Genomic DNA, 27,693 nt, shown 5'->3' with positions numbered 1-27,693 from the left:
ACCAGCTACAGGAGAGGGGACAACAGGGACAGTGAGTGAAGCCTGCACAAAGTTGTGTGCTGTAGCCAGCTCAAAAACACACTTTAACACCCAGCTCTACTGAACCACCTTCATCCAAGGCCTGAAAGGACAAGTCTAAGGGAAGAAGTGAAAAGATGTATTACTCCCTCTTCTTGAACTGCTCCTTTGCAGAAGATCCCTTTCTCACTGTGTGCAGTCATTGCACAGGTCAGAGCCAAGGCGCCTGCCCTAGGTGCCTCAAGTTAGGTGGTGTGAAATTGCATCGCAGTTCCTGTACTGCAGTTCACTGTGTCACCGCGCAGACAGATGTCCTCTCCTTCGGGCTCTGTGGCCAGTGCTATTTATGTTCAATATTGTTTATATACCCCAAAACCTCCATGGGGAGATGCCAAATCAATAGGCCAAGAGTTGAAATACAGTCATTTTGTGCCTTTATTTTTCTGTTTTTAAAAGGACAATGGTCTTTCTACAATTCTGCAAAGCCTGTTACAATATTAACAGGAACGCTGCTGGGGCCTCGGGCTCACTTATGTGCCTCACTTCCCACCATACCTACCCCTCTGGGGCTCCCCCCACACTGCCCAGGACCCCACGCCAGCCCCCTAGGGCTGTCAGCCCCACTGCTGCAGCAGCAGGGCTGGTCTCCAGGTCCCTGCAGCCCTGCCCTGCCAGGCCGTGGGGACCGCCAAGCCAGGCTCACCCGTGGGCCCATGTCCCAGCCCAACCTCAGCCTGCCCCTGTCCCCAGGGAGGTGCCCGATGCCCGGGGCTGGAGCTGCCCTGATGCTCCCCAGCTGCCCTGCTGCTGGCACAGTGGGCAGCCATGCCATTCCCACTGCCACCACCACCATGGAAGCCTCTAGACCTGAGGCTGACTGCTGTGTCCAAAGGGGAGAAAGCTAGACCATGAGGACCTGTCCCCAGGGAGGACTTGAGAATCCCAGTCCACTCACTAGAGTCAGTCACTTCCATGCTGACACCCACTCCCTCCCTAAACGGTGGCGAGCTGAAGAGCCTCAAGGCCCGTGCTGACAGCATTTCTTGATAATAAGTGGAAAGCTGCGCACCTTCTGTGACACACATGCAGATATAGAGGGAAAAATATTTTTGCAGTATTTTCTTCTTCCTTTCTCAGCCAAATCCTTACTTGGGCTGTTATGGATTATTCACACAGCAGCACCGCCTGTGCTGACTGATCAGATTACTGCATCAATGCCTCCATGGCTTTCAAATTCATTTCACAGGTTTCCAAGAAACAGATGCTGATACCTGATAAGTGGCAGCACCTGGCTTCAAAATGTGTCATCATTTCATCAGCCTTCAATATCTCAAGTAACATCTCAGCTTTGATGCAGAAATGTTACCCTAACCAGCTAACATATTTCTGTGTGGGGAAATAAAGCTCCTTTTACGTACTTGTTGACATACTGATTCACACTTCTATGTTGTTCACAGAGCTACTGAAGCACATGGAGCCCAAGTGAGTGCAATGGTCCTCTTTCAAACATTTGGTGCCCTGGCATCCCATTGCATCCCAGAAGTTACCTATCTGTCACAAGCAGCTTTACATTGCTCTATAGCACAGCCGAGATTCTTTGAAAATATATTTTTTTATTTAAAAAAAAGCAATTGTTTGCATATGTATTGATTCTGATTATCAGAGGACACAGACATGATTGCATAGGTAACAGAAGAAAGGAACCACATGAACCACTTTCTTCATCATTGTAGAGCTCTGAATTTCAGATTTTCAGCCTGCTTTCTGACATGATGAATGTAAGACGTTACAGTGCACACACTCAGAAACTGTTACACAATACCTGTTAAAAAACCCAATACATATATCCAGCTAGCTTGACCAGACTTCTGTTTTCCACAAGACCTCTTACCTTGCTGTAAGACAGAATTACCCAGGGAACAAATTGGACCCTACACTAACAAGGCTCTCAGGAATCTAATTACAGAACTGCAAAAATGTTGCATAGAGGCACATTAAATAACACGACTGTCATTCTATGGCAATGCATGATATACACCTAAAGGCCACTTGTGGCCAATAAAGTCAACAGGAGGATTTACATCAGCTTACAAGAGAATAAAGGAAAGGAAAACAGAGTTTGTTCCACTGTACTGCCAGGAAAATGGGGCTATGGTGACCGCAAAGCATGGCTAGATTGCAGTAAAACCATTCGTAAGGCCAGGTTTAGGCACACAGAACTGCTAAAGGCAGCAGAGTGGGACAGAGGGAAAGCTGGTGAAAGCCCTGCTGCCAGTTTCTCCCTCACAGTCATTCCAAGAATCCAGCCTGGTGCTGTAGCAGCTTGGGAGAGGGTTGAGCTGCTAGGAAGCAGCTGCAGGTGGGGGCCCAGGTGCAGCTGTCCCACTGCATCAGTGATGGTAAGGGCAGTGAGCTCTGTCCCTGCCCTGACGCCTTCTCTTCCATCCCTGTGGTAGGACTTCAAACAGCAAAGTGCACTTCCACCCTCTCTCCTGAAGCCTTGAGCCAGATACTACTGCTTCCACTGAACAAAGAGGTTGCTGTCTTCCAACCAAGTCTACTCCCTATACTATTTTAATCCTTTGACTAATTCCTCTGAGGCCTCAATCCACTCTGCTGAAGATCAGTGAAAACTCATTCTCATTTTCTGGGTGCCTTGCCAGTGTTACACTGACAAATACACATCAGTGGGTAATTAACTTCTTGGTCAGTAGATAGCCTGTGTCCATCGATTCCTGTTAACAAAATGCACTAAATCTATGCAGTAAATCTACCCTTAGAGGAAGGACAATCATACAGCACCAACCACCAATAAACACCAATCAAGACCTAAATAACCCAGTAATGCCAAACACTGCTGCCAGCAATACTACCGACCAGAGTGGGCAATTCCTTTAGAGCATAAGTATATATATATATATATACAACATCCACAGACACAGTACATCAGACCAGATGAACTCTGAACTGGCAATAGCACTGGCTAAAGCTGTATTGGATCTCTTGGTTTAGTTGCTGCCAGTTTTATCGCATGCTTACGTCACTGAACCACTAAGACTGAAAGGTCGTATCGTACCTTAGAAGGTAACCATCGTTGTAAACATACAGTCTCTGATCTGTGGGGTTATAATCAATACTCTGCACTGTGTCCAATTTTTTATCCATAATGACACTAATACGACCTTCTTGGCCAGTAGCCGTGTCATATGTGTAGAAGATTTCCTCTTTCCTAGTGTTCATTGGCCTTGTGGCATACAGAACACCACATACCATGAAAGCATTGGAAACAGATGGTTTGTACTGTCTTGTCTGCCAAGTATTTACCACATCAAGTGTGGTCTCATTGAGTTTGCTAATCACAATGTTGCCCATGCTATGTTCTGTTGAATATATTACCCATAACCCACTTTCATCCACAGCAAAATCCATGTCTTGCCATGAAACACCTGCATAAGAGAAACGGTTACCAGTAACAGCATCTGGAAGCTCCTTCCTCAAAACCATGGTGTTTGTTTTTAAATTATGCTTCACCATATGTCTTGAATTATAAGCATGATAGTACAAATAATTATTATAAAGGGCAGCACCACTTCCTTCCCCATATGTTATTCTACTTTCATATATGGGTTTAAACAGCAGCAAATCATCAAAGGAACTATAAATTCTGTAGTATTCCAAGTATATCCCATTCGTGTTCAATGGTGCAACCCAATAGACTTCCCTCTCTGGGTTAGAGGGAGAGTAATCTCTACCCCAGGAACCATATTTGTAGGAAAATCCTCTCCAGTTCAGCTTTACAATATAGGGCTGGCTAACATTCAGCAGTCCACGATGATTGCAGCTACCTGCAAATGAAGAGAAAAGATCAGGTTTTCCAAATGTCATCATTAGGAGAGAAGTTTTGCATACTGTACCTCTAGAGTGTGTTTACTAAGGATTAGTTTTGTGGCAAAGCATAGGCATAAATGCATAGCTTTATGCGTAAGGCTCATTTTGGCCCAAGGTCAGCAACCGGATGGCACTAAGTATTCCAAGTTGACTCAGAAAGTTAGTGGGGAAAAAAATAAAATGCATATTATTACGGCTGTTGTGGGGGTGGGGGGAGAAAAGATAAAAGGCATCCATCCTCATGATTAATTTGCAGAAAATAAGTGCTCACTGTGCTGTCCAGACAAGGGACAGAATTCTGTATCTACCCATCTGATGTACCCTAGCCTGATGCACTAGGAAATCCCTTGGAAAATAAAATTTCAGAAGCTTTTTAGGTTATTTTCTACCTCAGTGGAACTGAGAGCGTAAGAGACAGAGGGAAAAGAGAGAGAAGTATCTGATTTTTGTGTATTTCACTTCAGAGGGGAAGGAAGGAGCAGCAACAACAGTAATTCCAGAGTCACATTTCAGATTAGCATTCTGCTGTCAGAATTACAGCTTTACAACAGTGCATCACAGCCACATGGTGCCTTCCACCTCCGGCCCTCAAAGAAATCTGCAGACAGTAACAACCACAGCCTAGGAAATGTAGACAGATATTAGTCCAAGTTCATGTGAGGCAACTCTAAAGAGACTATGACTTCAAGCTGAACCAGAACAGCTCTGTTTTCCACATATCAACTGTGAAGCCATTTCCAGGATCATGGAAATAAAAGAAATACTTTCCTTTTACTTCTGGTGAATGGCTGTGACATTACTGTTTCCTGATAAATTCTCAATATTGTAAAAGTCACTGGTGGAAAAAATCCTCGACTCAGAAATGCCCGTGGGCTTTTAATGAGTCCAAAGCCGCCACTGGCAAAAACCAGCATGCTTTTTTCCAAGTGTTAACATTAGCTTTTTGTATTACTGCCACAAAAGTGTCCCAGATTTTTCATTGTAAGGATATGTTCACCTGAGGTAATGAAGACAGAGATGTCAAGTGACTGGCACCACCTGACAAACATAGTGGTATTCCAGTGCATCCCAGTCCAGTGGGGTGCTCTAGTCACTCGACAGCCTTCCTTATTAAAGGTGGAGTATGATACGAACAGACCCAAGTTTCACATGTCAATTAATGGCCACAACTGTTTGATATTAATAATACCTCCCTCAGCACAGGAACTCCTTGCATCACCAGCTATGGTATCAATGATTAAAGTCAAACTTACCTTTTGAGGTTTTAATACTTTGCATGGGTACCATGTCATGATTGCCTGACAGCTTGTATGAAAAGAATGGTTGTTTGTACGCTCAGTCATATGAATGGATGTCTAGCATATAAATAATCTATGTCTTAGCACAAAGAAAAAAGAGAAATAACAAAGAAAGAATTTACCTTTGCCCTCAAAGCTGGCCATCCCTAAGCAAGGCCAGACGATACTTATAGAGCTGAACTGAAAACTCCTAAATCCACCGATATAAAAAGCTCAGGAAGCATCTTGTCCTCAAAGGCATCCTAGTCTATCCCACTGATTGAGGGAAATGCAGAGACAGACCAATCTGACGTACTCTACTTGGAAAAGGTCTGGGAAACGAGATATTTGGTGGAAAACAGACTGCAGCAAATGCAGAGAAATCTTGTTTTGATCTGTTTTGCCCAGGGGAAAGATGTTCTGCCTCCAGGGGAAACCTGTGGCCTGAACGTTAGAATTGTCTAAGCAAAAGGGTAACATCTGTGCCAATATGTACAGTCGAGCTGAGCAGTGAAGCTCTCCACATCTCCTCCTTTCTCGAAATGTAGTATTTCTCTCCTTCTGCTACATAACACCTTCACCCCTCACAGTTTTGAGTTGTCTTGCACTAGTGGCTTGGGGGACATGTGATTCACCTGCAGCCTCCCCTCAACATCTATGAGGACGGTGGGGAGCAGCTTTATATTAAATGCAAATTGGTATGCTGAGCCCCTAGGCCACGTTGGCAACTTTCTTGGGGTCAGTATTGCCCATGGGAGCAGCTCTACATTAATGAGTGCCCAGCTCATGGCAGGGAGGGTGACATGAGTTGTGAATAATCCCACCTCCTCCCCCAACTTATTTTGTGTCCTGGGATTCTTGCAGCTGGAACATGGGATGACCCTGGTTGAACACTGCTTCCTTCTGTGCCACCAAGAGTCGATGCAAATCAACATTCCTGGCTCGGAGCAGATGAGCATTTAAGCATGCACTTAAGTGCTTTAGAAAGGATGAGGCCCTGGAGCAGAAACCTCATTTCCAAATATAGCACAAGGAAGGCGCTGCTGTATGGCTAGCCAGGCTGTATCTCTGGAAATGGCACGTAGCATGGCTAGTAACGCGGCCTCAGCACTGCACACAGATACCAGTGTTTGGATGTGCTTATACTTCAACCCATGCAAAGAAAGAAAGCTAAGGCAGACAGTGCAAAATGGCTTGCAGCCTGCCAACTCCATAAATCAATTTGAACTGTTTTTTTCTTATAGCTCTATTATGTATTGTTACCTCTGGCACGAGGGCTTCTTTCAAGCTGGTGACATATTGAATATGTTACTGTGCTTAAATCACAATAAACTTATCTCAGAATTAAATGGTTATTAAATGCTCTAAAACTCTTGATTTGTTTAGAAAAATATAGTGCTGAGGCTTGCAGGTAGTGAAGCACTGCTAAGCTCATCTATATGCGACCTCAAATAATTTTTCATGTCATTAAGCACAACACAATTCCAGATTTATTTTAATAATTCATACATTGTTTCATAAATAAAAAACAAACGTGTGTTCAGCAATGAGACCTTTTTTTACAAAAGAAATAATAAATTATTATTTCTTCCCTTAAAGAGATCTCTCTGCTGAACACTTGTTTGGTTTTTATTTATGAAACAATGAATTATTAAAATAAAGTTAGAAGCATGTTCCGTTTTAATGACATCAAAAATTGTCTGAGGTTTTTATAGAGTATGTGCTTGATTTTGATTTCTCTGAAAACTCTCCCAGAATTATTATCTTTTTAACCAGAAAACTCTGTGGTAGTCAGGGGGTGATCTGTCTTCTGCACAGGTTCAGAAAAATTCAGTGTTGTTTATTTAATCTAAACTTGCCTCCCTGTCTGGATCTTGGGGGGAGGGAAAACGCACAAAGGAAACAAAGTGTCATGTAATTTTGTAAATATTAGAAGGTACTTGAAATAAATCCATATGCATTATTCAAACTTTCAAGTTTTTAACTCCTTTCTCTGCTGTTTTGGGCCACTGATAAATGATGTCCTGGTATTTCTGCTTTCCTTTGTTTCATGCTTATGTAGCAAGCAGGCGAGAGGAGGACAATACAGGTACATACACACATAGTTCTCCTTCTCCCTACATAAAGAGCCAGTATCTCAGCTCAGTTGTTTACTAATCCTTCTGATTCATCAGAAAAGGAGCTGGCACTTTGCTGTCAGGACTGGAGGGAGCCTGACTTGCTCGGCTAACAGGCTGCAGAACTGAGCATGAGACATGAGTATGAGGTCTTGCTTTACCTGCTTCACTCTGAAGCACTCACAGACCACATCAGCTTCTCACTCCAACAATACAGGTGTCAAGAAAACTCCAGCAGCCTTCCCCCACCAAGCAGCTGCATCTGATTGCAGAAAAGAAGGGACCACGGTTTGCCTATGCAGCCAAAGATCATGAGGCAAGGTGTGACCCACATTTAAAGGAACTCCCATGAGGGGCACAGAGACAAGGAGCAGGCTGGTGATACACTCTCACACATGCTCCCAAGCACCAGATGTGCCTTCCTTTCCCATCAGATGAACCACTGCATCCAGATGTGTGAGCTGTTACGAGCCTTATTATGGTTTGAGACACTGGAGATGGTGCTGCTCAGGGAAAGGCTCATTCCTGACACAGGAACCCACACAGATACCTCAGTCTTCACCAGTATCATGGGGTGCAGACACAGGCTGACAGCTGTGTCAGAGAAGATTTACGTTGTCAGTACCTAATAGGGGATGAGGTGAGGGGCTGGAGTTCATCTGACCTACCTTCAGGCAACTAAAAATTCAGGTGCCTCATCTAAGCTCCCTCCATGGCCAATGGAGAAATGCATGTGTCTCCAGGGGCTGTTCAGGCAGTCCTGGAGAGAAGGCACTGGCCAGCTCTTTTCAGGTGCCTGTGGGCATGTCTCCCTCTTTATGTATGGATGTATTCATTTCAAAACACAATCCAAAACACTCAACACAGACATCTTGGGAACACAGCAGGTAATATATAAGGTAAAAGCGAAATCACTCTAACTAAGACTCCATTACGATTGCCTGTGTTTCAGCATTAGGCTACACCAGGCCTTCCTCCTGCTGAGACCTATTCATCAATAATTTGAAATCCTTCTAAATTTCTAAACGTATAAAAGCCAGAAAAACCAGCTTTGCTCTTTTTTTCCTTTCTTTTTTTGCCTTGGAGAGTTTCATCTGACTCGCTTCTCCCTGCTGCCTCTCTCAGATCATTTCAGGGAGATGTGACAAAGAAGCTGCTGCGGAGTCCTTAAAGAACCATCCTGGGGTCTTTTCTCACTCTACCTGCCCTGATGCAGCCAGATGAGATCAGCACAAAAGAAAAATGAATGGATAAATGTTTCTTCCTGCTGGAGTGAAGAGGAGAGAGATGCCAGAAACTGCTGCAGACAGGAAAGCCAGTAATGATGGTGAGGATGATTAACTAATTTACTGAGCTCCATCTCAGACACTCAGACACCCACCTCTCCAGTTGGAGGGTAAGGCAAATGAAGACCAGTGATGTATTACTGCTGTGTTGTTGGAGAACAGGCCTGCTCACTCGGAGAAACACGGCAGCAAAAGCCTTGGGGGACAGAGTCAGAGGGGCTGTGTACTACAGCACTGAGAAGCAAGAAGCTTTAATTAAACTTGCCTTTAGACTCATGGTCTTAGGCAGCTTGGGGATTAGCCAAGCTTTCTCTAGTTTATGTTGACTACCCAAAATATGTAGGAGAGAAGATTAAGGGGGAAAGAAAACGCTATCTGAAAACAGGACAAAGAGTCAGTTTAATAGAAACATTATAAATATAATATGAACTAAAAGCAGGGCAAGGCCAAATGGTTTGGCAGGAATTCAAGGCAATCAGGCTTGCAGAGAAAAAGTATGGAAATTGTGTTCAAATGCATAAATGAGTGCTAGAGAGCTTCAGAGGCCTAGGTGTGAGCATCCATGCAAAGCCTCCAAAATGACCATCTAGAAAATGCAGCTCTCTCATGTGCTTACTCCATCTCCCCAAGCAGTAACATCTTACTACTTCTACTTGTTTTCAGATACAGTCTGCAGGACATGCAATTGCTCTATAAAGTTCTCTGCCTAGAGAATACTTGCTCCCTGCCAGGCACACAAAGTCAGGATATGCAAGTCCTGCATTGATTAGCAGGGGTCTGAGCCTACATAACACCTGGGTTATGTGTATAGCTGGCATCACCCAAAAGCCAGGAAACTTATCAGTCTGTGGAAGTTGCTTTGTGCCAGCCTCAGAGATCACCCTCACCCTAAAGGTGGCCATGGCAATATGCCCACACCCCCCCTACAACTCCTCTGGGTTTCCTACTGCTGTGGGCAAAAGATAAACTCACAGGCAACACCAGAGGATGTGCTCAGCTGGTGTCAGTGGTGGTAATTCTCTGGAAGTCAATGGAGCTGTCATTGTTCATGCCACCCTGGGGTTTTGACCTTCTAGGTTATTTCCCATTCTGTGGTTCCCACACAATGTATGCCAAGATGCCTGAGCCAGCAGTGACCACACAGTCAGCAATAAGGCAACACTAAAGCAATACCATTTTAGTCCCAGATGAATTCTATTCACCTCCACACCATGCCCTGAGAAACAATGCTAAATAATTCTGTTAGGGGCACAGCCTTATGCAGTTACATTTACCCATCCCAGAGCTATCATACTGCTCTAGACATGACTTGCCTATTCTGCATGGAGCTGCACTGTCCCACTCTGGGAAAGCCCCTGTGCCCCACAGATGCCCACACCAACCACCCAGGCATAAAAGCAGCCCCTTTCTCCATCACTCATGGAAGGACATAGTATTCTTGTTCTGGAGCCCAGTACTTTCTCACCAAAACAAAGGCATGCTGTAGGCTTGAAGAGAAAGAGATTGTTTCTTTCCACACACCATCACCCTCAATAAATCAATAAGATGCCCTTCAAACACTTTTAAAACATGGCTGCTTTTTTTTTTTTCATTGAAACATTTTAAGCCCTTCCATAATGAGCACAGAAAGGCCTTGAGGTTTTGCAATGCACAATTTTGTTTCAGCTTTTCCTCCTGCCTGATCCCCAGACAAGGTGTTACCCATGCACCCTGTCAGAGAAGTGAAGCAGCTGCATGCACCACCACGAAGTCCTACAGAGATCACAATAGGAAAGGCTGCTGACCCTAAGGGAAGCTTGTATTTCCGCCTCTCACTTTTCCAATGAGATGTTTGAACTAGCTGACCCCAAGGTGATAAGGGGTAAATGTTGGTAGGTGCAAAACTGTGCTCCTTGCAAGCAGGACACCACTCCTTTTTCATGGGCTCTTCCAGCTGACTGCTAACAAGCTTATGTGGAAAAGCAGGATCCTTCCCCTGGGTATTGTATACAACAGAGCACTTTCTCTCTTACAGTACCCTGTCAAAAGGAACCTCCTGTGTATAAACAGGAGATCAACACAGTTTGAAAAATCTTCCTGTCTGTTGGCAAGTGGGATGCTTGACCTGGCATACCTAAACTATTGTTTCCTAAACAGTTTGCTTCAGTGTATCGTATTTGACTCTCAACATTTCTCTAGACTATGATTCACTCACAATGTGATTTTTCAAACTGAACACAATGTCAAGACAAAAATCATTCCTGTTGCAAACTAATTACCACAAGTCCTGTGACTTTTGACACTTTTGTATGAACTGCACTCTAGGAACTACTGATCTAAGCCCCAGAACATAACCTTTCCTAGTTAAGGAAATTATAAAATCCTAGTTCCTTTGAAATCAGTAATACAGCTCCAACTTACTTCCCTGAAACCAGAATTTCCCCCAAGGTTCTTGGCCTTCTGATTTAGAGGAATCTTTTGCCTGTGAAGCAAAAGTAATCTTCATGCAAAGCTACCTTCCAGAGCTTGCATTCCACAGCTTTAGTACATCAACTGCTGCTCATACATTTCCCAAGCAGCATTAGAGCAAAATTGCCATGACACAGGTCACTTCCACAGGAACCATTAAAAATCAAAGCTGGTCAGAAAAAAGCATAGCTTCCCCCCCCCCCCCCCCCAAAAGGTAATTGTTTTTAAAAAGAGAAGGAGGTTAGAGATTTGCTTTTCATGCTGCAGGTGATAGGAAGATCACAACTTTTTCCCACTGAAAATAGCTACTGTGTCTGGAAGAGTTTGTTTCCTGCCCTCGTTTTCCTTTTGAACCTGTTGATGAAACATCAGGAGTGGTCTGCTCAATTTTTCAAGAGCTAAGTAGTATCGTTACAATTGTATTTAAAATTAACAAATGGAAATGTATGAATTCACTGTTCTACCCATATATTACGTTGGTTTTTATCTGATATACAACAGAAATGCTTACCTGGTGGGAAATAAGGGGGTATTATAGTTTTGTTTGTGGCCTCTTCACACTCTTTCAATCGATTCTGCAGAGACACAATTTGTCGACGAATTGCAAGGACATTGTTTTTGTCCAGTGATTCTAGTTCATTTACCAGTATAGTCAGATTTGTGATCTAGAGGGAAAAAAAAAGATGGCAAGTTTAAATTTCCATCAACTTTATTTAACAGATATTTCCAGGCAGGGTTGATCATACCACAAAAGATACTACAGAACAGGTTTTAAGAAATATCGCTAAGAATAGGCCTTATCCTGCTAGCCTGAACTTTACATTTCCAGCAGAGGTATGTGACCATAAGGAAATGCTTTAACACTCAGTTGTATAACATAATGCAAAAATATAGTGTTATTTTATAGCTCATATAAAAGTATCCAGTAAGTCTTAGGCAACTACTAGCTATTATATATGAAAAGTACTTATTACAGCCTTACAAAAGTATCTGGAGATTTTTATTTGTAAAGATAAATAATGTTTTCAATAACATCCTTGATGACCTAGAGGACAATGGAGAAATGATATTTCACTTTCCATCTGAAGTAATTATTCTCTCTAGGTGAGTGATTAACTACAATTTTGAAAAGATGATTTATAGTCTGCTGGGAAGGTGATAGTCTTTCCCAGTTCTTGATTTCATATTGATTGGGCCATTGCCCTAGCAACCAGAAGCTAATTTTTTAATTATCTACATTAAAGCACAGAGGCCTTCAAGCATGGGGGTCTGTAAATTGATATTTATTATAATAATTCAATCAGCTTATATGCTTAATGCTATGCAAAACTGTTAATTTTCAGGCAGATACTTGGCAAAAATACAGTGGTCTCCATTTGTTTGGGGGTTTCTTTGCTTTTCTGTGCTCTGTATCAAGGAAAAAATGTTAATACATTTAAGGTCAAGCTTTCTTTTAATTTATGCTGATGAAATGCTAAAGTAATTCCACTGGCTGCAGTAGAGACAGGCTACATTTCCTCAACATAAACACTAATGAAAGGATAGACTATCTATATATTTGAACTCTCTGTGGCTAATTAAGACTTTGGCAATACCTCCAAATATATTTGCTCAACAATGACATTGCTTCCAACAAGGCTGGATTTCAGCTGAGTGACCAGTCTCTCTAGGTCACTGATTTCCATTTTCAGTAACTGGAAGTCCAGTTCTGTGTAAGATACACTGCTCTTCTCCATATGCTCCACTCTGATGGTTATATTAAGGATTTGCTGCTGATATAGTTCAATCATTTTTGAGTACTCTTTAACCTTAAAGAAAGAAAAAAAAGAAGGGACATATTCATGTCCAGGTTAGCAAGTACGACAAGTCTGTTTGTCATCTTCATTGTATTTCTGAGTACCCCATGCTTAACTTCCACATACTTGACATATATATTCTTCACATACACTACATAAATGAAATTTGCATCACATAGAAGAAAAAAATGTGAAATTTAACCCTCATTTATTGTTGGCAGTTCCACATAGTCCCCTCAGGAACGCCTGGGGATAACTGAAGGCAGAATTTCACTTGCAGTCCTCCATTTTTTTAATTCTTTGCCAATATTGTCTCTGTGAGCTAATTTTATCCTCAGTATGCCAAGAACATACATTGGTGAAAATTTTATTAGGAAATCTGCAGTGTATTATCTCACAAAAGAAACCCAAGGAGGCTGAAAAATGCAATAAAGGATTCCCATGTTTTTCAACTTCATTTCCTATTAACTCTGAATCTAAATAGGATTTTACCCTGTGTACATTTGAATTGTGTCAAAAGTTGACAGAACTGGTTTGCGGTTTGTCTTTGGGTGGGGGGAAAATGTTTAAACACAGTGTTAAAAATTAAATCTTGTTTAAATGAAAGTGTAAAATATATTGCAGGCTTTAGCTAAAGTAATTTACATAGCAGCCTTTTCAGCCTTTGAACTGTTAAACAGTTGTCCAGATAAATATATTTTCACAGATAGGTCTACTGAAGTAAAGGTCACAGCACAAACATTGTTATGCACAATGTTAAGAATTTTATATGGATTTGGGACATTCCTTGGAAAATGTTATCTCCTTGAAATTTCTCTTCCATATGCTTCATAAAAGTCATGTCTCTTTTCCCTTAAATCAATATAATTATATCACAAGAGGTAAGAAGTAGAAATAAATACAATTAGTTTGTTGAACCAGTAACTCCATATTTATACTCTCAGATAATATTTGTAGTACAAGTCCCTCTCTCTACAGCACTATGCCTTCCATAATTATTACTTCTTCAACTGAAAGATTTTTAGGCCACATCCTCTCAATCATTTTCCCATTATCTTAACATGAAATTAAAGTAATTTTTTTCCCCATTGTCTCTGGAATGGTGTCTAAAATCCTGTCATGGTGTGAAGACCACAGACTCCCTCTTTTGCTGTTCTGGCAGCAGTGCTTGGGACAGGGTCCCCCAAAAACACAGTTATCAAATAATTCCTTTCAAATTTGATTGAAGCCCTTCTGTACCAAAGAGGACGTATGGGGACTCATGGTGTGGAAATTCATGAAGGACAGAAAGGATCCTTTAAGATCATAAGATATTCAGTGATGTGACTTAAGAAGTAGAACTGCAGGAGAGAAGACCCTGTTTTCAAAAGAATAACTTTCAATAGTGGCATAACTACACTATAAATCTGAAAGAACCCACTACCAAACCTCTGCATGCACATACGTAACATACACCAAACCCAGGCTGCTCAATCCCATGCATTTAAATCCGAGCTTGAAACAGATCTTCTGTTCTAAATGTGTGCAGCCAGACTTTGCGCTGCTCTGATACGGAAACTGGCAAGTTTCCATAAGCTGCAGCAGAAGCACCCTGACTCATAACACTGAATGCTCTAAATCTCCTGGGTCAAGCCAGGGTAACTGAGCTATTTGTTACAATTAAGAATAAAAAATAATAACATATAAAGACTTAGACCTAGTTCCTTGTAAGTGACTGGCAACAGAGACAGCTGGGATCCCTTTTTCTAGCTGTCACCATCATCTGCTCAGGAGGGAACAGTAGCAAAAACTGGACAACGTTCTTGGAAAAGCCAGATGTAGTTGGACCTCAGACTTTCCTTGATCACCAAAATCAGATTGGAGTTGGATATCCTCAGAAAAAAACTTCTGAAAAAAGTCTTCAAAGGGTAATGTTTAGACTGTGTGTCTAGAGCAGGGGTCCTCAAACGACGGCCCGCAGGCCGGATACGGCCCCCCAGGGTCCTCAATCCGGCCCCCGGTATTTACAGACACCACCACCCCCCCCACCGGGGGTTGGCGGGGGAAACCAAGCAGCCGCAGATGGCTGTCTGCCACTTCATCCGCGCGCCGGGCCCCTGGTTAAAAAGTTTGAGGACCCCTGGTCTAGAGTTTGCACAACAAAAAAAGAAAGAATATATGATTACAGCCTGAGAAATAAAAAGCAAGCCCATGTCTGAACAGAACTGCACTGCTGTGTGAAGCTACATATATCACATAGGTATTTGGAAATCTATCTAGGTATTAATAACATTTCTCATAGTAATACTAATAGCAATAATAAAAATAACAATAATGCAATTAAGACCAAATCTACAAACCACTGAAATAAACAGACTGCTGGAATTAGTGATGGCTACTCACTAGTGAGAAACCTGTGAATTTGAAGGTTTCTCCTGGGTCCTGAGCCTGGACAGAATGCTGAGGGCTGGAGCAAGGCATACATAGTTATTTCAGCCCTGATTGCAGAGTGCTGCAGGTCACAGACCTGAAGTTCTCCTTCCACATCAGAGGGTTTTCATTCAGTCAACCATCTAGGTCACTTAAGGACATATCAACACCATCCAGTGGAGTATAGATGAGAGATATATACAAGTTGAGCCTGCACTAGCTCCAGCACTCTGCAGTGCTCTGTACAGCCACACCAGCATCACAATGAACTTAAGCTAACAGCTTCCCTGACAAATTACTGGACAAATACCATTTTCTCAGCAGTGCTGCTCTAACAGGTCTACGCTGCCTTTGCAGACAAATCCAGCACATACGTCAAGCATTGCAATGCCCTGTGTGGACATCCCCACCTGCTCAGATTTGGCTTAAGAGCTTCTGTAATATAGAAATACCAGTTGAAAAAGGCACATGGTGTTGCTCTGTTGCTTGGCAGATACGTTTAAGCAGCTTGTACTGTACCCTGCTCTTCTGCTGCATCTACCTGTTAGGGACTGGCTGTTGTCTCTTGACAAGCTGGCACAGAAACTCTGTGCATATCCCATACTTAGCGATACAGACCAATAAATAGTATTGATTGCTGCCACATGTGTCATAAAAGCCTAAAGTGAGGTATGATGAGTGCATAGGGCCTGTCCTAGCCCTTTATAGGAAGAGAATGGAGCCACGTGAGGCATACATAGGAAGAAAATTCCTCAGTTTCAGTTTTTACTCCTTTCCGAGCATTGTCACCCTCATGGAATGAAAAGGGCAGGAAAAATCTGCAATGCTCATTTACTGTGTCATTTACCTGCAATTGGTATTTATCAGAACAGGTTTTGCAGCATGCAAACAGACACTTACCCAGCATGCATTTGGAGAGTACAGAAGAGGGAACAAAGGTGCAAGATGAAGATGTAAAAGAAAAAAAGTGGGAGGACTGAGGGAAGATAAGAAAGAAGTGACAAAACCAGCAACTCTATAAAGTCACTCAGCCCAGGACACTGGCTTTGGGCAGGCCTGACTTCTACAGACCCGTAAGAAGCAAGGTTGGCAAGTAGTCTGCAAGCTGACATCAAGAGGAATTCCACTGTGGGTTAATCTGTTTTGAAAACAGCTGTTCCTGGTAGAGGGCAGGCATGGTTTTTTTCTCCTGTTTTTGTTACATGAGGATGTTATGGCCGTTGTGAGCCAAGTTCTGAACGGCACTTTCTCTCCTTGGGATCATGTGCTGATCCTGTTACAGAGGTGTCCTCTCCCCTCTCCTATTGAAAGAAGCAGCCAATTCCTGCTTTGCTTTGAAAGGTTAATTTTCTTCTGCAATCATAATTATGCTGGCAAAGGTTGATGTGACAGGGGAAAAATTATTCTGGTATTTTCAGTCTACAGTTTGTACTCATTTGGCACATGAGAGCATCTCTTTATCTGTGAGCTTCCTTGCCTGCTGATTCTATAAAAGGACCCCCTTGCTTTTTGAATTAGCCTACAATCAGGCAAAAGGTTAACGATTCAATCAGGTTGTTTATCTGGGGCTTCTAGGACATGGAAAGCATCCTTAAGACGGTCCAATCCTGCAGCTCTTACCCAGGGAAAGCTCCCATGAGCTTCAAAGGGTGTTTTAGAAGGGCAACCAAAGCACAGATCTTCAGTCAAAAAAGGAAGTACTCAGTAGAAATTCCCAGCCCTGTGGTGCAACTAGGTTATGTTTGGCCAAGATTCCCTAGGAATTTGCTCAGGATTATCCCTAATAATGATCAGTAATGAGAGCTTGGCTTTCTTCTATTTCATTATTTGCTTCTTTCTGAGTATTACCATGACTAAAGTAATATGCAAGATTGTGTAAGCATGATTTTTCCCACAACGTGGAGACTCATGCATCACAAGATCTCAGACTGCTTAAGTTCAGATATCAATAGGGCAGTGCTTGACAGCTTTCTTCTTTCTACAGAAAAACAACATCATAACTGAGAAATCTTACACACACAGTTATACCAAAATGCAATCTGTTCATTTTCATTTCTGACCCAAAGTGTCTCTTTGCCTATATCACACCAAAGTATATGTCACACTTTATCTAACTAGATGCATTGTAACACTGCTTGGATGATTGGTGTCGACAGGACGAAATTCAGTGAAGCCTGAGCTAGGTCGAGTATTTTTGCTGTCTGCAGGGAGAATTGAAAGCCGAGGTCAGCATCTACACAGTGGTACACTGCTGGGCACCTAAGGATGACAACACAGTTACACCAGTTGACATCAGCTGGCAACCTAGGCATTAGGTTGCCATAAAATCGTACCTGAATTTAGGTATCTATAGTAACTTGTGTCTTCATATGGGCAAGATGACTGAACTCAAAGGAGATCTGAGGTTGTCCACTCAAGGAGGTCAGCAGTACTTCTGCTCTGCAGAACTACATGGCACTATCAGATAAGTCACACATCCTGAATGAAACATGCACCATTCCAAGGAAAGTACTGGTAAGGGACTGGTTACACCGGGGCCAGTGACTGGGAAAGCTGGTACACAAACACCCTGAAGAATCACACCAACTTTCTGGCTGGGAAGCATGCCCCTGATCCTGCCTCGGTACAACTAGCTTAAAATGCCAGCACTGACCACAGTGGGAACATTATGGGGACCTGAAATCTCAGCAGTTTTCATGGGTCACTCACTCTGAGCTAACCCTCCATGCAGGGGCTCAGGTAACTCCTGTGCTTGGAGGCAGTGGGGCTTCTGTCAGCTTGCCCTTCATATCCCTGCTGACAGCTGAATGTGTTTCATTGTTAGCTCTAGTTCTTTCCAAACAAATTATTTGAACTGAAAGATCTTACCACAGGATCCTCCGCCTGTTGTTGTGGGTTTTATGCACAACTTCTTATCTGTTCTTGATTATACCAGAGGAGGGTTATGAATATTTATGGTTAGAATTTATAATTTAATGCTGTGCCTTTTCTGCTGATTAATTCAAGGACACTTCATTTCTTAAGATGCTCAGTTCCTGAAGAAAACACTTTCTGCTGGACATCTAATCTGAATCCTGAATATTTATCCACTATCAAAAGTCAAAGACAGATTTCTGTCTTCACAGGCAGCTTCACCCAGTACACTGCAGCATGTGTAGGTTTGCCTGAGTTCCTCAAAAAACGGATCTGAATTCATGCAACAAGCAGCCAAAGTACTGAAGGTATGTTTGTCTTCAACAGCAATGCATAATTCAGCAGTCTCACTGCCACAGCTTCAGATGTTGACAAGGAAGATATTTGAGTTTTTAAAATTTGTTTTAATCTGTGAGAGCAGAAGAAGTGAAGAGGCAAATATTCACCTACTTCCTCACTCTGGGCTGTGGTGACCTTTCTCCTCTTTCCCTTCATTTCCCTCCTACAATCTGGCTGGCTTGATACAAATAATAACACATGAAAGAGCAGGAGGCTTGGCTTCCTATAGCTCTGTGTAGCAATCACAAATGAATAAAACTGTGCCAAAAGAGGAAAAACATAACCATTCTTCCAAAAATGCCATATGCCTCTGGCTACAAAGGCCTAGAAAAGAGACCTAAGGATATTCAAATGTATGGCATGCTACAATGTCAAAGATTAAATCTCAAGTCACCCTTCTCTTCGTTCTTACAGAGCCCTCTTTCCTGCTGTTTAAAAGACACATCACAGAAAAGGGCTGACTGCTGTACTTTCTTCACAGGCAACCATTTTTCAGCAGATATACAGTTGTTGTATTTATGAGAAAAGAACACCTTACTTGAGAAAGCTCTATCTCAAATTTCTCCGAGAGCGTTGCGGCTATAATTTCCAATTGCTCAGCCTTCTGCACTGGAAAGGTGGTATCCGGCAAGTACACAGAGCACTGACAAGTTCCCTCGTCATCCATAGTGCCAGGCACATTGGCAAAGAGCTGCAATAACAAATAGGTAAGGAAAAAAGTGTTAATATTATCCTTTGAATTCAGTAGCTAATGTCTGACAATAATATGAGCTGTGACAACCATGAGATCAATAACTTCGTTGCTAGACATCTTTCACCTTTTTCTGCCAAGGAACTCAAAATATCTAGCAATTTTTTATGACTCAGTCTCATAAATCTTTCTGAAAATAGTTAAATGATTTTACCATTGGAAAAACAGAAGTACATAATAGTCCTTCCTTTCCCAATCTTGCAGACAATGTTCCTAAAATAACGAAAAAAATTTTAAAGCAGATAGAAAAGCACACAACAGCAGGAAAATAATAACTTACTAAGTTAGGTCTTATAGTTACTGTTCTGTTGATCTGAATTGATCAGATCATCTAGTCATTTCCATCCATAGAGATGAAAGCACCAAAACAGAACTAGTAATGGGGAAAGTTTTGAAAAGAAAAATGCTCCATTTGAAGGTTTTCAGCCTGCCTTAGCTGACAGACATATGCATTTAATTATGCACAGCTGAAAGGTGATGAATTAAATGTGCAGGCTCAGCCTAAGGTAGAGATACTTATTTTGCTAGAAAACATTGCATGTAACATCCACCCACCACAGCCCACCCACCCACATTTGTGGACAGTTTGCAAGGTGACTGCCCATGCCGTTAGCATGAATTGCCTGGTCCTGGTTGTTTGCATGCTCAAAGCATCACCATTGGAGCAATGTGTATGGTGCATGCAAAGGTCAGGGCTGGCAATTCATGACCTTGCCATAATTTACAGCCGAAGCACATAATTTCCTATAAGCAATGGGATGCATACTGAGTGTGTCTGGAGCAGTTCCTTTTTGTTTGTACACAAAACTCTTCCCCGTTCATAAATCTATCACAAATTTATTAATAAAGACATTTGATGTTACTCTAAAATATTCTGGCACACACTTCAATGCAGCTGCATATTTTAAAGCTACAGATTTGCTCTTTAAATACTCTTCTTCCTATAATCTCTCCGCGTGCCTTGCAGAAATCCCGGTGTTATTTATGTGTTTTCTCCTCTCTCCCTCTTAAAAATAAACAAGCAAACAAAAAACTATCTACTGAAAACTGACATTGCAGCACTTCTTCCCTTGCTTTTTCACAGTGATTTCAACCAACATCCTCACCACCAAACCAGCCCAGAATATGCAGTGATGACCAGCAGCAAAGCTGTCTTGATCTGTGAGCCCAAGAAGAGAACAGCAGCAAGCAGGAATGATCCCAGTTCACACTTCTGGCAACCTTTACCACAGCCATAACAAAGAGCATGCATCTCATTTTGAAAGAAAGCATGAAAAGACATTTTATCTGTAGTATTCAAGCACGACGGGCCTTAAAACTTCAGTCATAGACAGACTGCCGAAGACATTTAATGTGAAAGGAAGCAAAGAAGTATCTCGTGGCATTCAAGCATTTCCCAGCACATAACTTTCATTGATTTCCCTGCAAGGTGGTTATCAAAGCCAAAGGGTTCCTAAGTCACTTAAATGCTTCTGCACCTCTGAGTCCTCTGCGTATGGGCATAACTGGGATGGCAAGTTCCTCAGCAATAACAAAAGAAACAGAGAGGGGAGGGGGAAGAAACAAAAGAAGAAATAAATGTGGTTCAGCATCTTCTAATAAGACTGTTGTGCACTGGCATGCTCATTTTTTGTGTGGAAGGTATTGTATTTTATCCTTTCTGTGTATAAGACAAATGTAACATACACGTGTATGTGTATACCTAGAGAGTATACTATACATAGTATAGCATAGTGTGTACTATACATATGTATATACATTTCCATACATATATAGTGTGAACTATACATTGTATACTCTGCAATAAACTACAGCCTTGACTATATATAGCCATCAGTTTATCTAGAGATACCACGTTTATTTCATGTGCTAAACAAGCCATTCATAAATGTATTCAGATGATCTCCCCAAAAAACTCCAATTTGTGCATTTAAGCTCCCTATAAAAAACAATCATTATATTCTAACATTTGTGTTGGGAGAAAGCCTTGAGTAGAAGGCAGAGCTTCACTGCAGTAATTGCAGCTTATATCTAAGCCAAAAAACAGTTTCCCCGAAGGAGCAGACAGCCTGGGCACACAGAACTGCTTCTATTCTTCCATTGACATTACAAACATTGGGATCATGATGTTGACAAGACCAAGAAGCAATGTTTAGTTAAAAGCCCCTTGGGTCAGCAAGCGCTTCAATCAAAATATAATACCAGTCAAATGACAACCACGTACCAAAAATGCCTTCCCTCATCCTGTAGAAAAACGCACAAGATAGGCTGTTACTTCTGATGGAGTTGTATGTTTTTTAAAGTTTAATAATTTATACGGAATGCTTAAAAGAGAGCAAACTGTCCTAGCCTACAGCAAGGACTTACTTGACAGCAACATTTCACTCTGTAAAATTAAGCTGTTACAAATACATATTTGAAGCTATGAAAAATGTTCCTTTCCCACATCCCTTCAATTTAAGGGAGTAGGAGCCTTTTTCGAGTTACTCGGTTTTCTGAAAAATAGGAAATTTATTCAGCTGCCTAAATGTGGACTTAGGGTTACATCCTCAAAACAGCCTAGCCATTTTAGTACTTAATTTCAGCTGCACTGTAGCCCAGCGGCATTCACAGCTCTGAATTAGCTACTCCCTCATCCTAAAACATAGAATGGGATCCTCAGAAACCACATATCAGGGACAGAGGCCACAGCAGGGACAGAGACCACCTCAGCTGGACAAGGAGATGGATGAGATTTAGGTTCTGGTACTGAGACTCGGAGAGAGAGTCTCCTGACTCCATTTAACTTTCTAAACCCTCCACTGGAGGCAGAAACTTAACTCTGTCTCAGAAGAGGTGCCTCCACACATCCCAGGTGCCACACTAGGCTAGCCTGGACAATGAAGACCTGCTGTCAAGCTGTCTTCCATCTCCAGTCTGATCTGGAGCTGTGCTTTGGAAAAACTCTGTTCTTGATACTAGGTTGCAGCACCATTCAGAACAAGTGTGTCCCATTGAATCTGCTCCAAAGCGAACACGTTATTAAGCAGCCACTGACAGAGAGAGGCAAAGAAACCAAACCCTGAAATCCTTAGACCATGGACTTGAGCACTGTGCCAGAGGCACGGAAATCAGATTCAAGTCCCTGTATCAGCAAATAATTGAATAAAATTTCAGCCAAGTAGAATAGGGAGAATGAAGATTTTCTCACTCCCAGCAACCACAAGTGGGGACTTCTCAGAAGGTAAGTTTCAAGGCCCTGTTTTGGTTTACATGAGAGGACAGAATTGAAAAGAAGTCTTCCCCTTCCTCCAGGAAGGCTGTAACCACCAAACTGTTCGGTACATTGCCATCAAACCCCCACAGCCCCAGCTGTTCCATGTCTGGGGTTGACTTCAGTAGTCACAACAGTCGTGGCAGAAAACTGGATGTGACTTGAGTCATTAAATGACATGGCAGCAGCACTGATGATTTGGGGAATCTGCTACTGCCTAAAATGTGGGATACACAACACCTAAACTCTTTTCCTGGGCAGCCTAAATGATGTACCTATATCAGGGTCTCTGAGTGACTGTGTAGCATTTAAAAAATGGGACACAAGCTCCTAATTTTGCTCTTTCCTGGACTTTATTGCAGAACAGTAATGGTTATACCTTTGGGGGAGCGTGCGGGTTGCCAGTCATCTTGCTAGACTGAGTCAGATGTGGAAGCGTCATATCGAGACGAGGGGTCTAAAAAGCAAAGGAAAGCCTTTTTCAGTGTGAATTCCTGTGTATGGAACTGTCCCTTCCCCATCAGCTAGCCCCCATCCTGCAGCTCCAAAGCACTTTGATTTTATTCTTGGAGCCATCCCCAGCAACAGTAAAATTAATTGGCTTATCTGACCTGCTGTTGAGGCAACTAACGTTTCCCCGGGCACATTGTCACTTCACAGACACCTCCTCTTGAAGAAAGGCTCTGTGTGACCAGTGCAAGGCAGGGGACGTGCAGCCTGCTCGGGAGGTGTGAGCTGGGGCTCTGACAGGCAGCCCTGGCAGATTGCATGGCAGTCTAAAATGACAGTACGGTGTCCCTCTGCCCTAAATCCGGAGATTACTGTCCTCCCAGCAGGAATGTCTGCTCCTTGCCACCCAGCCCATGCTCCAGCCTCCCAGCACAGGACTCACTGCCCCTTTCATGCCAAGCTGTCAGGCTGTGAGCTGTGATGGCTGGGACACGTGTCCTGCTCTGCTACTAACACTACAGAGGGGACAGCATCCCACCGCGGGGAGGGAGCACTGGCAGAAGCCCCTGCACTGCCAGGTCCACCTTGGGAGTCCTACTTAGCAAGGCAATATACGTCCCCTTTAACTTTCATCTGTGTCTGGTGCCGGCCTTCCTGACACAGCAAGGAGACTGGCTGTCACTCTGGCACTGTACTGTGTGTCTCCAAAGGTCTACTGTGTCCCCCACGCACAGTGTGCACAGCATGATGCAGCATGCTGTCACCCATAGTGGGGTCTCACCACTAACTGGGAACTGCAGCAAGACACCCTCAATGTCAAATGGTGTGACAGACGGAGCGTCAAATGGGCTTCTCCTGCAGCGGACCCCTGGGTCTTTCTGCATTTCCCAAATCCCAGCTGAAGCCCAATTCCCGATCCAGGGAATGGTAGGAAAATCCAAATGGCCAGCAAAGGGCAGGTCTATTAAAGGGCACAGTGTAAACAAGCTTTTGTAGGATGGTCTGTCAAATAAACCCATTTGAACAAATATTTGTGTGCTCATATGATCATACTGAAAATGAAGAGGGGCAGCTAGTAGCAATTAACTGTGGTAGGGCAAAAAGCATCACAAATTGTGTAAACTACACAAACTGGGGACTAGCTTAAAGCTAAGCAGACTGAGGAGAAGTGTCTTCCATATTAAGCTTTCTACCCTCAGCTTATCAACATTTATTTACCTCCGTCTTGACTTTTGTAACTTCCCATTCATTGAGCAGATAAAAGCACTTTCCCAGGAGATGTTAACTTCACTGCCTGCATCCTCAGTGCTCCCAAACTTAAAAAAAATGTAACTAGGGCACACAGGATTTTTCTGGCTGGTGACTAAACCAGACAAATCAGAAAGAGTCATTGGGAGCCAAAATGGTTTTTTTCCAAATTTTAACTAAAAAATACCCAAAAGCAGTCACTTTGGGTCAAACAAAGCCACAATGTTTCTGTTTCGTTTGCAGGAGCTTTTAATCTATTCTCAACCTTTTTCTTCTGATAATTTATGCCAAATTTAATTTTTTTTAAAAAAGAGGCAGTACAAAATTAAAACAAATCTTTCACTAATGTAATTTTCCAAAGTTTTCTTGTCTCCCTTCCTCCCTGGATTTGTTGTTGTTTTTGTGGGTTAGGGGCCTTTTATTCTGGTTGATGGCTTTGATTTGAACTTCTCTTTTGCCCAACTAGATACAGTTTTATAAGGGAAGAGGAACACGACCCCACAAAAAACATCCAGTATGGCTTTCATGTGCCTGGTCACAGAGTGTGACAGCAATCATGCAACTAGGAAAGCCCCCACCTCCCAACTCCTTCCACATCAAAGATGTGGATCCTTTCCTGCTATAAGCCCTTGCTAATTAATTAGAAGCTACACCGAGCATTTAATATCCACTCAGATCCTCACTGGGAGTTGCACTTGTCTAACCAAAGGCAGAATTTGACTCTGATTTTAAACCCGTGCCTCACTTTCACATGTATTATCCAGTCCCTATACATTAGTTGCAGGAAGAATGGAGGAATACTTTATAAACTTTCTCCATGCAGGGATCTCAACATTTGCCTAGTAATTTTCCAGTAACCTAAAAGAATTTTCAGCAATCTAAATTACATGGGAAGACAAGAAGGCACCAAAGTGCAGGTTGTAACACCCCCATCTTACCGCTTCTGTTGTTGCCGTTGCTCTAGCCAGAGCATTCATGCTTTGCACAAGCAGCAGCACAGCCACCTGTGTGTGCTTCATCTTCTCAGCCAGCAGATGTGACAGCAAAGGGACAAAGGAGGTCTTTTATAGTAGAGTCTGGGGATTTCCCCACCCAAATCTTAAGGAACTTGTGTGATATTTTTTTCAAGTTTTTGGATAAGTGATATCATGAAGTCATGCAATAATAGGTGTCAAATTACTAACGTACAAAGAACATATGAGTTACCATCAGAAATTAACTACATCCAGTTTCCAAACAGGAAAGCTTTCCCATAAGGGCAGTATCTAATCTTAATCTTGGTTATATAAAACATCGGGTGTTTATTTGCTAGGATAGGTAGATAGATATTTCCTCTCACTGTAACTTAGTCACAAAAATTCTTATAGATCCATTTAAGTTATGCAGACAATACAGGTCTGAGTGATATTTATTACTTCTTATAGGTACAGAGAAGACCAGGTCAGGTTAGACTGTTCACACACCAGAAACATCGTCCCCTTTTTTTGAAGGCCCACGGACTTTGACAATACGTAAAATGCACAAGGGTCTCTACAGCTTTTCTGTTCCCTCAGTTCTCACACAGAACAGGTGGGACACAATCAATCTTCTCCCATTTCCTTCTCAGTAGGTTTATGTCTTGTACACTAACACTATGTACCCGTTAATGTTTATTCATGTATTAACACTGTGTACCCATCAATGCTTACTCGCTCTCTTTTCATGGAGCTGCATGCCAACTGACCACAATGTTTCACTGTCCCTGCCTCTAGAGCACTGATCCACAAAGATAAAAAAGGCCACAGGCAATGTCTAGTGGGACCCCCACACTCTCACTGTACCACACTTCCCCGCATGGCAGGCAGTGAGCTGCCTGCAGTTCCCAACGCATCCAGCCCACCACAGGAACTCCCCACTTCCAGCAAGCTACCACCTTGGAGTAGTCAGCTGCAAGCCTCCACCTGGCACAAGACTAAAATTTCTCTGCAGAGTTCTGTGGATCACTCGGAAAATGAGCTAGGTGTTTGAAAGGAAGGTTCCAGTTGGGACTAAGGGAATGGCCACGTCTGTGCACCTGTAAAAGAAGTCAAGAATTCCCTAGACCAAAACATGTCATTTCTTGGCCCTTCCTGCACCTGTATCATCAATGAAGCATTTCCCTTTCCTTCTTCATTTTGTCAGATTTAGTTCTTCTACCAGGTCAGCAACAAAAGGCTGCAGTTGTGTGTAAGTGGCAGAAGTGGTTAGGAGACCCTTATTCCCTTCCAGCGTCGGAGGGCAGAGGTGAGGGCAGGAGCAGCTGTACTTGCGAGCAGCAGTACTGCCTTAGATGAAACCCATCTCCCGGGTGAGGAACTCAGGTGGCTTTCTTGTGTTACCATAGCACTATCAGCTCCAGGTGGCAAATGGAAAAGCTGAGGCTTAGGGCAGATACATACTAGAAAACTCTTCAGAGCAGTCAGGTCCATTGGGGTAACATGTTTTACCACAACTTCACATAAGCATAAGCCTCCTGACAGATCCACAAGGCTGGCGGCAGCAACTTTGTTGAGAAGTAGCTCATTTTGTAGGGAATGGATATAATACGTTCTTGCAAAAACACTTCTTCACAGAAGAAGCTGCAACTTCACTGGAGGATTACATGGCTAATAAGTCAATGTAAGAGAGGTAAGACCTGGAAGGCATGTGATAATGTCTTAGCAAAAAGCACCAAAGCCATGGTGGCAGTGCAAGAAAACAAGTCCAGGCCTCTTCCTCCCTCCCAGCTTGTAGTTCTCTGCTTTCCTGGGGTAAATCACAGTCCTGTCAAGAGAATGGAGAGACTGAAGCTGTAATTACAGTTTCTTTGTAAGGGCTCGAGCCCTGAGCTCCAGTCCAAGAGAAGCAGACCGGTCTACATCAGAGCAGCTATAGGCTGTGAACTCTCCTCTGCACCATAAGAAAAACTCTTTGGCCACTCCAGAGCAGATTTCAGGTGCAAACCAACACATATGTATTGCAGATAACTGGTAAGCCTACACTGCCCACCAAGTTAACTCCCAGTTTGCTCTCAGGTTGTGATAGCCTGATATTGCTTAATTGCCGCTTCCTTCCCAGCCTCTTTTTCGGAGTGAATCAACTGATTTTCTCCATACAAAATTGAGAGAAGTACTAGAAACAGATCGCCCCTAAAATGTGCCATTGATGAGGGTTTGCTCTTTATCAACCCTGCCTGGTCCTAACCAGCTCTCTAAATCCGGACACAAGCCATCCTGGCACATGCCTTGTTATGGAAGTATCACTCTGGTGGGCTACAACCCATGCCTCAGGTTATTTCTGACGCTTCAAAAAGAAAAAAGACCAAAAAAAGCAACACAGAAAAGCAGTGATCACATCTTTGAACCAAAGGGCCCAGAAGAGACCCAAAAAGACAACTGCTTCATCACAAGGATACAAGGGAAACCACCAGGCTGCTGTAAAGAAACCAGCTCTGAGGAGGGTGCAAACAGGCCACTTTTCCTGTGGACCAGGCATCGTTCCCA

At 42.8% G+C, this 27,693-nt stretch overlaps 1 protein-coding gene across 1 annotated transcript; it reads right to left on the bottom strand.

Annotated features, from left to right (window-relative positions):
• Positions 1–639: 639 nt before the first annotated feature.
• OLFM4 (olfactomedin 4) lies at positions 640–25,212 on the bottom strand. Its single transcript, XM_056329866.1, has 6 exons — positions 25,132–25,212; positions 22,875–22,952; positions 19,030–19,182; positions 12,630–12,842; positions 11,546–11,699; positions 640–3,863 (listed from the first exon to the last, which is right to left on the bottom strand). Exons 1-6 carry the CDS (start codon positions 25,210–25,212, stop codon positions 3,070–3,072), a joined length of 1,473 nt encoding a protein of 490 aa, XP_056185841.1. The 3' UTR covers positions 640–3,069.
• Positions 25,213–27,693: the final 2,481 nt, after the last annotated feature.

The sequence above is a fragment of the Falco biarmicus genome, chromosome 2 (genome assembly GCF_023638135.1).
Source record: "Falco biarmicus isolate bFalBia1 chromosome 2, bFalBia1.pri, whole genome shotgun sequence".
NCBI lineage: Eukaryota > Metazoa > Chordata > Aves > Falconiformes > Falconidae > Falco > Falco biarmicus.
Note: the sequence above shows the minus strand (reverse complement) of the source record. Positions and strands in the feature narration are given on the sequence as shown.

Excerpts from the sequence above, each read along its gene's own strand:
- OLFM4 (XM_056329866.1), bottom strand. The coding sequence starts at position 25,212 with ATGAAGCACACACAGGTGGCTGTGCTGCTGCTTGTGCAAAGCATGAAT. Across the intron at positions 11,700-12,629 it reads TTGAGCAAATATATTTGGAG|ATCACAAATCTGACTATACT; the intron begins GTATTGCCAAAG and ends TTTTCCCTCTAG. Across the intron at positions 3,864-11,545 it reads ACCCCCTTATTTCCCACCAG|GTAGCTGCAATCATCGTGGA; the intron begins GTAAGCATTTCT and ends CTTCATTTGCAG.